Source organism: Harpia harpyja, chromosome 4 (genome assembly GCF_026419915.1).
Source record: "Harpia harpyja isolate bHarHar1 chromosome 4, bHarHar1 primary haplotype, whole genome shotgun sequence".
Taxonomy (NCBI): Eukaryota; Metazoa; Chordata; class Aves; order Accipitriformes; family Accipitridae; genus Harpia; species Harpia harpyja.
The window spans coordinates 59,152,835-59,166,325 of NC_068943.1; the positions used below are offsets into that span (position 1 = coordinate 59,152,835).

At 42.8% G+C, this 13,491-nt stretch overlaps 1 protein-coding gene across 7 annotated transcripts in view; it reads left to right on the forward strand.

Moving 5' to 3' along the window:
* Positions 1-228: 228 nt before the first annotated feature.
* The window catches only part of PELI1 (pellino E3 ubiquitin protein ligase 1), a 46,596-nt gene continuing 33,333 nt past the window's right edge, over positions 229-13,491 (forward strand). For 2 of the 7 annotated variants that reach the window (XM_052784206.1, XM_052784216.1), the window contains exon 1: positions 1,282-1,340. Coding sequence is in view for 2 of the 7 variants with exons in the window: in XM_052784208.1 (XP_052640168.1) it covers positions 1,303-1,336 (34 nt within the window). In the remaining 5 variants the exon portion in view is untranslated. Of the gene's footprint in view, positions 620-1,281; positions 1,341-13,491 lie in introns of those variants that run through there. The other 5 variants (XM_052784211.1, XM_052784208.1, XM_052784212.1 and 2 more) reach the window with 5 other exon arrangements.

The following is a 13,491-nucleotide window of genomic DNA, read 5'->3' on the forward strand; positions in this document are numbered from 1 at the left end:
ATACATACCTGTAGACACCCCCCCGACGCGGACCCGTACAGGTGTGCGCACACAGCGCAGCTCCCCGCGGCCGGGGCAAGGGGGCTGTACTACAAGTCCCGTCATGCCGCGGGGCGGCGGCGGGGGGGCGGGGCCCCGTGAGGCGCGGCGCCCCGCGCCCCGCCCCCCGCCCCGCCCCCGCCGGTGGGGTGCGCGAGCGCGCGGCGGCGGCCGATCCAGAGGGCGGGTGGCGCGGTGAGGCGAGGCGAGCAGAGCAGAGCAGGCGCGGCAGCGGAGGAGGAGTCGGTCGTTGTGAGGGCGGCGGAGCCGGCGTCGGTCGGGTCGTTCTCTCCGGCCACTTCCCGGCAGCTGCCGTCGCTGCTTCCCGGCTTGTGGCTCGCAGCGCCGGCCCGCCGGAGCCCGCGGGGGCCGGGGGGAGCGCTGCGGAGGCTCTTTCCCCTCTCGCCCCGCCGGGGCTATCGTCCTCCGTGCGGCTGTGAGGCCACGGAGACGGGGACGGAGGCTGAGGGCTGAGGCTGCCCTTTTCCCTTCCACCCGCTCCTGGCCTCCCCCCGCCGCCTCGGGGAGTTGCGGCTGCCGGCGTGGGGTGCTTCTTCCGTCTGCTTCGTTCCTCCCTGGGGTGAGTATCGCGCCTGTCGCGACAGAGCCCCAGCCGCGCGCCCGTATCGTGAGGAGGGCTGGGGGCCTGCCCAGGGGCTGCCCGCTTCCTCGGGCTGCTTCTCCCCCCTTCCTCCCCTTCCCCGCCGCCCTGCGCGCTTTGTGCTGCGCCTCGGCAGGGCTGCCTTTTTGTTGCTGTTTTAAAAATAATTTTCTAATTTTTTTTTTTTTCCGCGGGACTGGGGAGTTTGTTTTCTTTTTTTTTTCCCCGTTTTTTTTTTTTTGTTTGTTTCTTTTTTCCTTCCCACCCACCGGAGTTGGCCGAGCCCCGCTCTGGGGCTGGATGTGCTGGGGAAGCTCTTTGTCACGGAGCGGCCGCCGAGCCGCCTGCCCTCGGGAAAAACATCACTTTAAAAAAAAAAAAAAATCGTTCAGTATTTGGACTCCGAGGTTTTGTTGAATTCGGGGGGTGGGGTTTTTTGGCGGTGGTGGTGTTACGTTTATTTTTTTTCGGGGAGGAAAGAGTCCCCCCTGAAGTCTAGGCTCCATTTATCGCAGCCCCCTGTGCTGGAGCGTTGAATGGGAGCAGCACGCAGGCGGGTGAAAACAAAACAAAGGGGGATTTTGTTTTGCTGTTGTTAACGTGCAAAATCTTGGTGGGAAAGCTTGCTTCTTTTTTTTCAGCCCCTAGCTCTCCCAAATTTGATGTTGTTTTACTCTGGAAGAATCCAGATAGCCGGTAGGTAAGTTGTGTCCTTTTAATTTTAAGCTTCTTGGGGAAATTGCAAGGTTTCTCTCCCGTATCCCTAGCCTTGGCTCTTCTGTGAACAGCCTGCCATCCAGTGCAACTTTCGTCGGGTTTTTCTTTTCGCTCTTTTTTTTTTTTTTACCTAGTTAAATAATGCGGTTTCAGGAAGAGCTAATAGCAGGGGGACATTTCTGCCTGTAACAGCCATGGAGAAAATTTTTAGAGGCAGGGGAGAGGAGGAGCACTTCTGTTTTCAGCTGAATAATTTTTGTCTCTTAAAGGGGATGTTTTAAAGTAATTATTATGTTTTTATAATGAAAGCTTGTTTCTTTTTTTTTCCCCCCTTTGTTTTTGTTTTAACTACCCCCTCAAAAACTGCAGCTATTTCACCTCTGCAAAATGCAGCTTCTAGAATACATGCAAGCAAAAAGCAAGTCTAGCTGTAATGCTCGTCTTTCCGGCCTTACCTTTTAAAGGCCACCCATTTGTTTTTGCTGGGACTCCTCTGCCTTGAATACACACTACTTGGAAAGTAAAATTACAAAGCATTTCAGCTAGATAGAGCTGGTGGTTCTGCATCCGAATAATGATGGGTTTATTTTTTCCATTTTAACACGCGTGAGGGGCGGGGGGAAAGCCGGGGGAAAAAAGGCTGTTTCCGGTTTCTGTTCAGCAGCTTTTCATTATTTTTTTTTTTCTTCACAAAGAAGCAGCCAGATGACCTGTTGATGATACATCTTTTGTTGCTTTTTACGCCGAAAGGCGCCAGTAGGTTAGTGGAGATGAAAGCTTCAGCCAAACAGGCTACCCAGATTTTCATTTGCATGTGTTGTCGTGCGGTCCGTGGCTTTGTAATGTTTTAGGGTGACAATTTCAGAGTGAGTAATGTAGTGCCAAAGTTCAGATGTCTGCATGGGACACTTCCCCCTCTCCTCTCCCCTGCCCTCCTTCCCCCCAAGAAAAAGCCTGGTTTGTAGAAAATTGACCACCCCATAGTTGGTAAATTAGACCCTTTTAGTGCCATGTAAAATAAAGTGTCCTAACTCTTTTTGAAGCCATATCAATGGCCAGGCAGGAAGCTTTAGGAACGTGTTTAGTTGTATGTAGGCAACTACTGGGTACCTTAAGTTTAAACATCTCCTATTTTAAATGAATTAAACTTGTAGGAGCACCTACGTTATGCTGAGTATAGTCTTGTGAAGTGTGCCTAATGAATGTTTCCATTCTTACTAAACACAAATGTATTTCTCAATGCAGCAGGACACCATGCTAGTGTTCATCTTGGAAATTAAAATTTTGAGTAACTACTAGTATTTCAGTTAAAGCAGAACTTAGATATTAGTATAAAGTCTATCTGCTACAACCTTTTTGTATTTTGGTATCAATACTGGTTTCTATTAAGAAACTAGGCATGGAAAACAGGATCGTTTCACTTCAGGATTGCTAGCTAGTGACTGTGTTTGTAGATGCAAAATAGAGCATCATCTGCTTGGAGCCAGTGGTATTTAAAACTCTTACTCATTTGGAAGGAACTAATTACAAGTATATTTTGATATAAAATGTCGTCTTAGACAGGAGCTCTGGAGTACAGGAAAGCAGAAAACCAAAGCTTTTTGTAGATACTCATCCATGCCCTGAGCTAAAAAGGGAAGAATGAGGGTGTTTCATGAGAAATTAAAGTCACCTTTAAGTGCATACTTGTAAATGAAATGACACAGTTGATTAGGAATTCCTGCAGGATGCCAGTAATTGGAGGTACTTGTTGCTAGCTGGTCACTGTGCGCCTTGCTGGTTAGATCGTAAAAGTTTTGACTGTAGGTGGCATCAAGAGAAAAAAGTCCAGCTCTTTTACTTCCCAGATGCTCGTTCCTTCATCTACAGATTTGCAAGTGTGCTGATGAACTGTCAAAGGAAGTGACAGCAAAGAGATGGTGTAGGAAGTAGGTTGAGCACCTCTAAATACTGCTGAGTGAGTTAGAGTGGAAAAAAGTTAAGCATGTTTCCATCTGATCTAGTTTCTGTTTCCTTTCAATCTACTGGTTAACAGGATGCACCAGTAAATCTCATACTCCTACTGTAGTCCCCTGATTCTACTGAAATTAATATTGCATCTGTAATCGGGCTCAGTCTACCTGGATGGAAAGATTCATGGGGAAGAAGGTAAATAGGAGTTTACTTCTGATCCCATGAGGTGCAACTTGTGTCAGCTGGGCAAAGCTGAAGTGGCTCTGTGTCTCCCAGGAGTCTGTGGGCAGCTTGTGGGATGGATTTCCCTCCCTGTGCTGCTGTAGGCTCTCCAGTGGGCGGCTAGATGTGGGCTGGGGTAATAGGGTAGCATCGTGGTGTTCTTTGTGGCCTTAATGTTTTGAAGTGGATGCTGCAGTTAATAGTCACAAGCGATTGTAAGTGTTTCTTGTTTAAAATGCTTGAATTGATTTATTCAAAAACCTGCCTTCCAGGTTGAAAAAGACAGAAGTTCTTTGGCATGCTAGGAATCACGCTTAAACTAAAAAAAGCAAGCTCTACTCTGTTGCCACTTTCTCCTAAAAGCAGTAAAAACTATTGACAATAACTTCTTTTGCAGAAGAATTACAGCCTTGCACTATAAATATGTTCTTTTCCAAGTATCCTATATTTATATTTATTTGAAAAGGAGATCTTGCTTCAAGTAGGAAGAGGTGCTTTGGTGCTTTGCACGAGTGAGAGCGTGGCTTATGGGCTACCTAGGTGAGCCCTATGCCATGGACTTCTTTTGCTGACCCATGTCATGTGATTTGGAGCACCAAATGTTGCTAGCTGCTCAAAATGACCTTTCTGGAATAACCCTGTAGTCATGAGTGGATGTATAATAGTTCACTGGAAACTACAGGCTCTACAGCGAAAGTCTGTTCTCCTCTGCTGACACCCTGTGCTGAAGGTAGGTGGTCACAAATACCAGTCTTGCTCCAGCAGCGTCTCCTGGCTGGCATACTAGGTGTAAAAGGTGGTGTTTGGGGACGTGGGCTCAAGTGTGAACTAGTCAGCAGCTTGTTTGATTCAGACTGAATGCAGCGCCTGGCTGGAAGCATTTGGTTAAAGATTGATGGTATTCTCCAGTCCCTGCCATGCAGGAGCACAGTTCAGTTCATGACTAGGTGATAAAAGTTAATCTTCTGACCTTGTTTCTTAATCCATGCTGCTGAATTCAATCATAGTGACTTGACTGCCATCCATGGTACATACTTATATAAATGCTGAATTTTGGGTTCAAATCTCATGCACTCGAGAGCAGAGTAGACTGAACCTTGCAGTGCATTTCTGGCTGTGGTTTCAACATTGGGAGTGTCCTATAATTTTGCTCTTCTAATTGAAGGTATATGGCAGTTGTCAGAGCAGGAGCGGTCAAAAACTCTTACTGGGGTCCCATAATTATATTCCTGTTGGGAAGAGGATGCGTTCGATTTACACTCACGTTGCAGTACTCTCCTTGTTCACCAGTAGAGTATGTGGTAGAAGACTTTGGATACGTGTCATGCTGGCTCAAAATGCTCTTGATCTCCCTTGATGTTAGCTATAAAGCTATGTCAACCAGATGTTTTTCTGTGCCGACCCTGTTTATAGCAGATAATTGCATAAATGTGTTTTTAGAAAGGAGAAAAGCATTCCTTTTGGGAGGAGTTTTATTAATAGTACAGAGATAGTTGGGCTGGAGAGGTGCTGGTCTGGCTATATTAGATAGGGTGGGCATGTATGTGTTGGGGTGAGCAATTGCACCGTCTAATTAACAGAAGTTAATCAAAGTCCCAGATGTAGGCAAGCTTTTGATGATAGAGTGCTTTTGTCAGCCTGTTAGTTTACATATTTGGTATTCAGGGAGATAAGCACGGTGGTTTTGGCAGAAGAGCTTTTGTCACTAAATGCTGCATTTCAATTTGTGGGTCTGTAACATTTGCTATAGTGGCTGGGGCTCTGCGTTGTAGACAAGTCTACAGCATAGCACAGAAATGAACAGCAAGGCAGGCAGGAAAAAGCTGAAGTTAAATAGACTTAAACCAGAAATGATCTACAGAATGTTTTTTTTAAATTATTATTAGGATAGTTGATAATATGAATAGCTACTAGAGAATGCTGTTTTGTGGATTGATTGAGGTTTTGAGCGAGTGGGATATATAAAAAAATATTTTGTAGGTGCTTGCAAGATAGGGGACTGGAGCAAGTTGGTTGAGTAAGATTCTTTGGGGGATAGTTTATTGGAGATAGGACTTCAAGAGAAGATGGGAAAAAAAAACCCAAATAAAACCCCCCAAACCACAAAAACAATAAACAAAACATGAACTCCTGCCTAGGCAGAATTTTCTTTAAGTAGACCACCATCAATGTTTTTTTGCTTCCATTGTCAATTTGTTCATCTGCCTGGATGTACTTAGCTGCTTGTATTTCAAGTATGCAATGTTTCTGCAAGTATATAACCCATTGGGCTTTGTTACAAACACTTAAAAATACTCTTTCCTGAGCTGGAGTACCCATTTTATTTCATGGGCAAGGTGGGGGATAGAGATCAGATGTGAAAGGACTGATTTGTTTTTGTTAAGATTTGCCATTGGCATTGGTGGAGCTCAAGGCCTGCAAGAGTTTCTGGAGGCATAGTGAGAGCAAACTTAGTGATCTGATCTGAGCATCTCACCCTGTCCTGCTTGCCTCTTCAGTGCTCCCGCTTAATTGTCTGTCCATTCATCTGAACGGAGTAGCGAGCAAATGGAAAGTAGCAGCTGTTGAGTTAGTTTCTCCCTCCCTTCTGCCAGCTTGTCCTCTAGGATGGTAACCTCTTGACCTGGGTCAACAACATGAATATCTTAATTGTTCTTTGGGTCAGGGCAACCAAACTGGCATCTCTGTGTTAGATGTAGCTTGAAATGTTTCTGTCCAGCTGGTCGTCTTTGCCCGAAAAGTGATCAGCACCAGCTGGGGCAGCACATGAAGCACCTAGGCAGAACTGTGGGCTTTAGGTATGGGAGCTAATGTGCCTCTATGTAGCCTGCACATATGGCCCTTTTAACCATCAAGTCCATTGGGATGCAGTAAGACAACATTAAGCTAATAGCAAAATTAAGCTTAGGGTTTCATGTGTTTGTAGTTCCTTTTCCTGTGTTAAGATCGTGCCTCTCTGACGGTTACAGATCTGCCCCAAAGTGCCCACTTTCCCTGCCCTCACTTCCTTCTGCTTTTAGTGGTTGAGCAGTATTAAATAGAAAGGACTTGATTTTGAAATCATACAAACTTGAGTACTTCATCTGTATTTTCTTTGTCCTAAGACAAATTGTTTGTGTTAAATGATAAAAGTGGTCCCTGAAGAATTCCTGCTAAGAAATCTCAAGGCTCCTCTTCTCTTAAGTGTTAATATGTATACTGAGATTTTTGTCTGATGCTACCTTGATATCCTTTCTACTTATCTGAAGCAGTTGTAGTTTAGTACAATATTTTTTACAAGAATAAATGTTGCCTTAATCATAGTTTAACACAAGGTTCAACTGGGAAAATAAGTAATGGTTCTTTTGTCATATCCCGTAGCTGAACTATTTATTTGGAATGAGGTTAGGAGAAAAAATCCAAAATGCATCACACATGGAGGCTTACTACAAAGTAATTTGCTTCCTTTTAAAGAACTTGTTGCTTATTTTCCTTCTTTAATGCACCTCTTGGGATAAAATGCTAATTCTAAAAATATGTCAGTTCCGCCATTTCCAACTAATATATTTTTTCTTTGGCTTAGTTTGCTTTTTCCCTGAGCCACTTTAAATACTCTGAGGAATGCTAAACATGGAAGAAAATAAATGCACGAAGGTATTTGAATTGCTGTATTTCAAGGCTATGGAAGATGATTTTGAACTTCTGTTCTACAGTGAAAAGGAGTACAGGGGCCTCAACCCTTAGCTGATGTTGCAGGTGGGGTATCTGCTTCCTCTTGGATCTGGCTCCTTTCTACTGGGCAAGCGCTCTGTTTTGAATTTAGGAAAGAAAATGTAACATGCTACTAAGGATGTAAAAATCTTCCGATAGAAACCGGGAGAGCTCTTCCTGTGTAGGAAACCAGAGCTGTTGACTACTCATGTATGGGAAACCAGAGTTAGGGACTGTTCAGCTAATATTGCTATTTCCATCTTCATGATCAAACTTTGATGGTAATTTGGTTTCGGATTTAGGAATGCCGCTTTCAGAACTCCACAAAAAGCTGTATGATGCCCACAAGTGGCATGAGTGATTGGCTGTCCATGCACAGCTTCCTAAGGGATGTTTTTCCTTAAACTAAGTGTGCGCTAGTATAATCTATCTTCTGTGCTTGAGTGGTGGATGGTCTTATCTTAGCACTAGGACACGACATAGGCTTGAATGGCCAACACAGATGAGGCTGGTAAACTTGGGCTCAAGAGGAGGAGGAATATTGCTTGCTGTATGCTTACTTGTTAAAGATTTGGTATGTTCAAGTGATTTAGTTTTTTGTCCTCTTTTTCTGCTTTAAAAGAATGAATTAAAGCCCCATGTAAAGACCATCTCTCTTTTTACCCAGAAAATGTTTCCAGCTTGTTCTCATGTTGGGTATAGGTTCTGTTTAATTGGCATTGTAATGTTAAAATATTTTTAACATCAGTAGTGATGATTAGAAGTTGAATAGTTAGAGGGGAGAAGATAATAGTCAAACTGTAAAACAAGTCATCGTGGTAACACCTAACTTCAACACCTGCTATTTGTGCATTTGGGGGTATTTGTTTAATGTACCTTCAGCAAAGAGCTGGGAGAGATCCAGCTCCAATTCCCTGAAACTTATGGGGGCAATCCGCAAAAACTGCTTTTTAACAGGGAAAAGATCTAAACTTTTTTTTTCAGATAGGTAGTGCAGAGAACCAGAAGGCCCAAAAGTAGGCTGTTGGAGTGTTTCATTTGTTCTTTTTCTCGTGTGATAATGTTGAGGCAAATTTATGATGGTAGTGCTGACACTTCAGATAAGGACTGGTTCCTGCTCCAATCTGCTGTCCCTGCACCTCTTATAGTTAAACCATTATATATGTTTTTATATACATACATATAAACCATATATATAAAAATGATATGTATATATAACTGCATGTCATACCTTGGGATTAGCAGACCAAGTTTAAGACAAATTATATTGTAATGCATATTAGTCTGAAGACAGTTGATCACCCCCTTGCGCTTAGATGACTTTCACGGCCAAGTCATCCCTTCTTGATTCTTGTGGTAGGTGGATCCATCATACTGGATCTTTGTTCTTTGATCTTTCTTTTTTTTTTAATAAGGTAATTACTATGCTGCTGATAGCCCACATCAATTGTTTAGCGTTCATTTGGTGCTGTATGTGGTGGATGAGAAATATCATTCCAGTAGAGCTTTCCCTTTTGGTGCAGCATGAACTGTTGCCTGTTGGTTAAGGTTTCTGTAAACTACTCAAGGTTGTTGCAGAGGGCTGGAGCGTACCATGGTGAGGGTAGCAGCTGGGTGGTTTTTTCTTTTGTTTTTTAAAAGAAGTGTTGCGTTATTCTGTTGAGGCAGTCAGCCACCTGCTGAAGTTGAGGAAGTCAACTTGATCATGCAAACAGATAAATACACAAGTAGCTTTTATTTTTATCTATTTATTTTTTTTCTTGCACGTGTGCATATTTTTACAGTCAGTACTGTGACCAGTGTATTAGCTTTGTCTGAGGCTTTTTCAGTAGCAGATGTGAACATAGGGTAGGTCCCTGTACCTCTCACTGTTGGCTGAGAAAGGCCAGGATGCTGTAGTAAAATCTGGGGGCTTACAAGCCGCCTGTGACTTAGATACAGCAACTGCTTTTGAATTTCTATGCCAATATATATGCACTATTTAATTTTTTTCTTCACTGAAATAACTTCATATTTCACTGTTCTGAGATATGCACAGTTAGCAAGGGAAACTCCTGCCTCTAGAGGGAAAGTGTTAACAAGCATTTTCCTGCAATCTTTCACTTACTGTAACTTTGGGGAGGAGCTTGTTTAAGTTGGCAGTGTCTAAAAAGGAGCAGAGATAGGAGCCTGATCCACAAGATGAGGGAAGAGTTAACCTTTACCTTAAAGCCAAGAGGGACCAGTTGCAGGAGGAAGTGAAGAGCTTATTTACTGTGTCAATAAGCATGTGTAGCAAGCATCTGGTGTCTTTCAGTCTTAGTCCACAATAGCAAGTACTGTAGGCATGCTGCTATTATTTTACAGCTATTAATGAGGAGTATTAACAGTCAGATTTATCTGGCTGTTTTGTTATATATTTCAAAACCTCAGTCATCAAAAAATAGCAGTTTTAAAGATCTAGATAGTGCTTGGCTTACATGTAGAGTAAGATAGCATGAGAAGTTTCTTGCATTGCTCTGGGCAGATGTCAAGTGTAGCATCGCCTCTTTTCTCTTCTCTTGCTCTGCAGTTTCCCAAGGCAGGGCTGGGGCTGCAATCCTTCTGTGTCAGCGCCTTGTACTGGCCTTGAAGACAGGAGGGGTGTGTTCCCTCCTGAATCCCTGGGAGATGTGGGAAAGGATGCGTAAGCCCTCCCACATATAATAGCAGAAAACCTAACAAAGCTAGAATTGTGCTCTAGTCTCCTGTCCAACTAGGAGCTCAGTGTATGGGAGGTGGTGGGGAGAGGAACCTGTGTGATGGATGATGTCTCCAAAGCCCCAGATGGGTGTTAGTCTTGTCTCCCCCTTTTTTTGTGTCCCTATTTTAATAAAGGTGAGGAACTCACAGGTGTGTTGATGCTTAATTTGCTAATGTTTGGAGGCTGCTACAGAAATGTGAATTAGTATTCAGTTACTAATCAAATCTAGCTCTGCTCTGAGGCATGTAAACTAATGAAGTACCAACAAATGTGAAGGTGGGTGAAAAAACTGACAGAGCAGTGTGAGTTCCCTAAGTTCATGCTTCCCATGTCTTTCTTCTGCTTCTACCGTGTCAGATGTTTGGAAGTATCAGTGTGACGAAGGACCAGGTATAGAGCTTATCTGAGGCATAAGCCTGATGCTAAGGAGGAAATCACAGTGATTTGGAGTATGGGGAGGTATAGTGTCTGTTCGTAACCTTTGTCGCAAGTGGAATGGATTATAAAATGACAAATACTGATTCTCTGCCAGTCGGCATATGCTCAATTCAGTATTACACAAAGCACACCAATTAGATTTAATACAAATGTTCCCTCAGAAAGATCACCTTGATTTATTTTTTTTTCAGATGCATAAAGTAGAAGTAGTCTGAGGCTTTCTGTTTGTTCTTTAAAGTCTAAGTGATATATTTCTAGCTCTTGGCAGACATTGTCCAAAAGTACTTCATGTTCCATTGGGCTTATGCCAAATTTAATGTACTGTGTGTACTGAAAGCATCAAAACCAGACTTACTTTAATTTTAGATTTTACACCTACCATTATTGATTTTTCTTAGAGCTGTTCCATCCAATCTGCTATCATTTTAATTTCTTTTCCCTGCAGGAATTTGGGGAAGGATCTTGACAGTCTTTATTTGTGTGGCTAGGGACTGTTTATGTGAGTGAGAGCTGTAGATCAGACGTCTCTGCAGTGGCCAAATTCTCCATTTACAGAAGCTGAATCAGCACACTGCATTATTTGTGAACTCCCGTCTTTAATACTACTGGTATTCTGTGACTAAGGATAGCATTATAGAGTACATCAACTGTCTTTCAAGAAACTTGAATTTTATAAAAACCTGAGATGGAAAAGGACTGTAACAATCAGCTAAACATACCAAAAATTGTGAACTTTCATTTTGCAGTGCTTGTATGCTGTATGAATAGAAGTCTGTCTGTAAGACCTTGGACTCTGAAGAGACAAAAAAGGGAAGAGGTAGGGGAGAAAAACAGAGCGCAAGTAGGAGTTACAGTAGGTAGATGAGGAAGGAAATAACTGAGGGAAAGAATAGGGTATAGTGCAAAACAGCCAACCAACACGGGCTGGAGCATTCATAATGCTACAGTCGTTAGGTCTGCTGATCCCTGCCTGACAGCTATGTCTGCTGACGTTGTATTTTGGCTGTTCATCTTTTGTTTTCAACCCTCAGGGCCAAGTAGCTGTGCATAAGCATGGCTTCTGGCCAGGTGGCTCGTAGCCCGCAGAGTGGAGCAGGATTCCCTTCCATTGTGCTCGTGTGGAAGAGCATGGCACTCAGCAGAGCCTAGTTTTTCCCCCTCTGCCTCTTACTCTTTCTGCTGAGCCTCCTTTTATTAAATGACAGTCTGTTTTGGTTTCTGCTTTGCAACTTTACCTTCTGCTAGTGTTGATAGAGTAAAGTTTCTCAGCTCTTCAAAGACATGCATCTAAGTGGGGAAGAGAGGCATCTCTTGATACAGAGAGACTTAAAGTCCCAAGGAGTTCTACACTCCCTATTAATAGTCATTGTAATTGAAGTATGTGGGAATTCCAAGTTAGTCTTCATTGTAGGCTTAATCATGTCACTCTGTTTTTTGTTAGGCCTAATGCTTATGCTGATGGATTGAGTGTGGTTTTAAGTCTAACTTCTGTTGTCCAGTCCTCAGCCATAGTTTATAGTTCAGACTTTACTCCATCTTAAGGATGGGGATTAGTCTTCAGAAGCATTACTTAAGCTTTGACAATCTTCAGATACTACCCCACAGTCTTCAGAGACTGTATTTTGTGTCTTCCACCTGTGTTCTCATTCCAACTTAGAACACGTGCTGGAGTCTCTGTTGGGACCTGTTCAATTTCTGCAGTTTACCTTTGCCGAGCAGTGCCAGAAGATGGTTTCCCAGCATGCAACCAGATGACCAATTTGGAAGAATTATTGGTAGAAGAGTTTTTGCAACTGGATCCTACGATGTGTTAATGTTAGTATACCCGAGTTTTATTGTAGCAACTGGTTATGGAAGTAACTTGCATTAATGTTAGCAGACAAACTGTGCCTCATTTTTGCCTCCCAAAAGGGTTTTGGTAATTTTTATCTTGGTGGTGTTCCTCAGAAGAATTGGTGCTACATTGTGCTGCAGAACTGAGCAGACTGATGGTGCCTGTCTTCCTCTTGTCTCTCGAGTTGTCCCAAGTCCTAGACACCCAAGCATAGCAAAAACTGTAATAGAAAAATTGTCCTCTGGAGAAATATACAGGAAATGACTAAATCTGATGAAGACAGTAGAAAAGACTGTTGTAAATGTGCTTTTGTAACTGAGACAGAATTTAAAATTTTTAGTTTATTGCTGTTACTGTGCTTGTTTTCAAGCTTAATTTTCAAATTTCCTTTATATAAGCTTAGTATTAACTCAATATGCATGCTAATAAGATTATTGCTGTACTAAGCTGTCCTTTGCTGGTGAATGTAGCTTTTGTTACCTAAAGGAACAAAATCAGTTTAATAGAAGAGTGAGTATAAAGAAAACAAAATTAGCTCAAAAGTTAAGAATAGGAGTAGTTATGTTCCCTTGTTTTTCAAGATTAAACACAGCTTTTAAGTACTGCTCAGGAACAAACTCTATTTCCTGTCGTCTCACTATTAATTAGTCCATGCATTTAAAAGTACATAATTTGCTCTTTTTCTGGAAATGAACACCAAGTCCACTATATGAAAGGTGGTCCCAGCTGTCTCTTCCTGTCCTGTGTTCAGATGCACGCATGGAACCTAGTAAATCCAACTGAGGAACAGATTGGGGCGTGAATCTGTGGACACTATGGTTGTGCAAGAAACTTAAATGTCTAAATGCAGGGCAGCAGGCAGGGATGCTGCTTTTGGAGGCAGTGGTGTTTTATGCTGCCTTAAAGTTGTTTAACGACAGAATGCGCTCCTGCTATATCTTAGTGGTAACAACTAAGTGCAGGCATTCCTGCAGGTCATGAGAATAGGTGATAAATAATAGTTCTGTGATGTAGTGCTTCTGTCTTTGCATGTGAAGCTCATGCCTCTGCACTAGTGGCCAGGTTCATGAATGAATAGAATAATTTATTTTGGAAGGGAACTCTGGAGATCATCTGGTCCAGCTCCCCCTACTCAAAGTAGTTTGAAGTTAAACCCAGCTCTTTCATCCCTTTATTTTGCATGGTCTTGAATGGCATATAGCCAGGGTGTCTGCTGACAGTACTTGTCTAATGCTTACCTGCAACTGTCAAATCTTCTGTAAATGTAAAACTTAG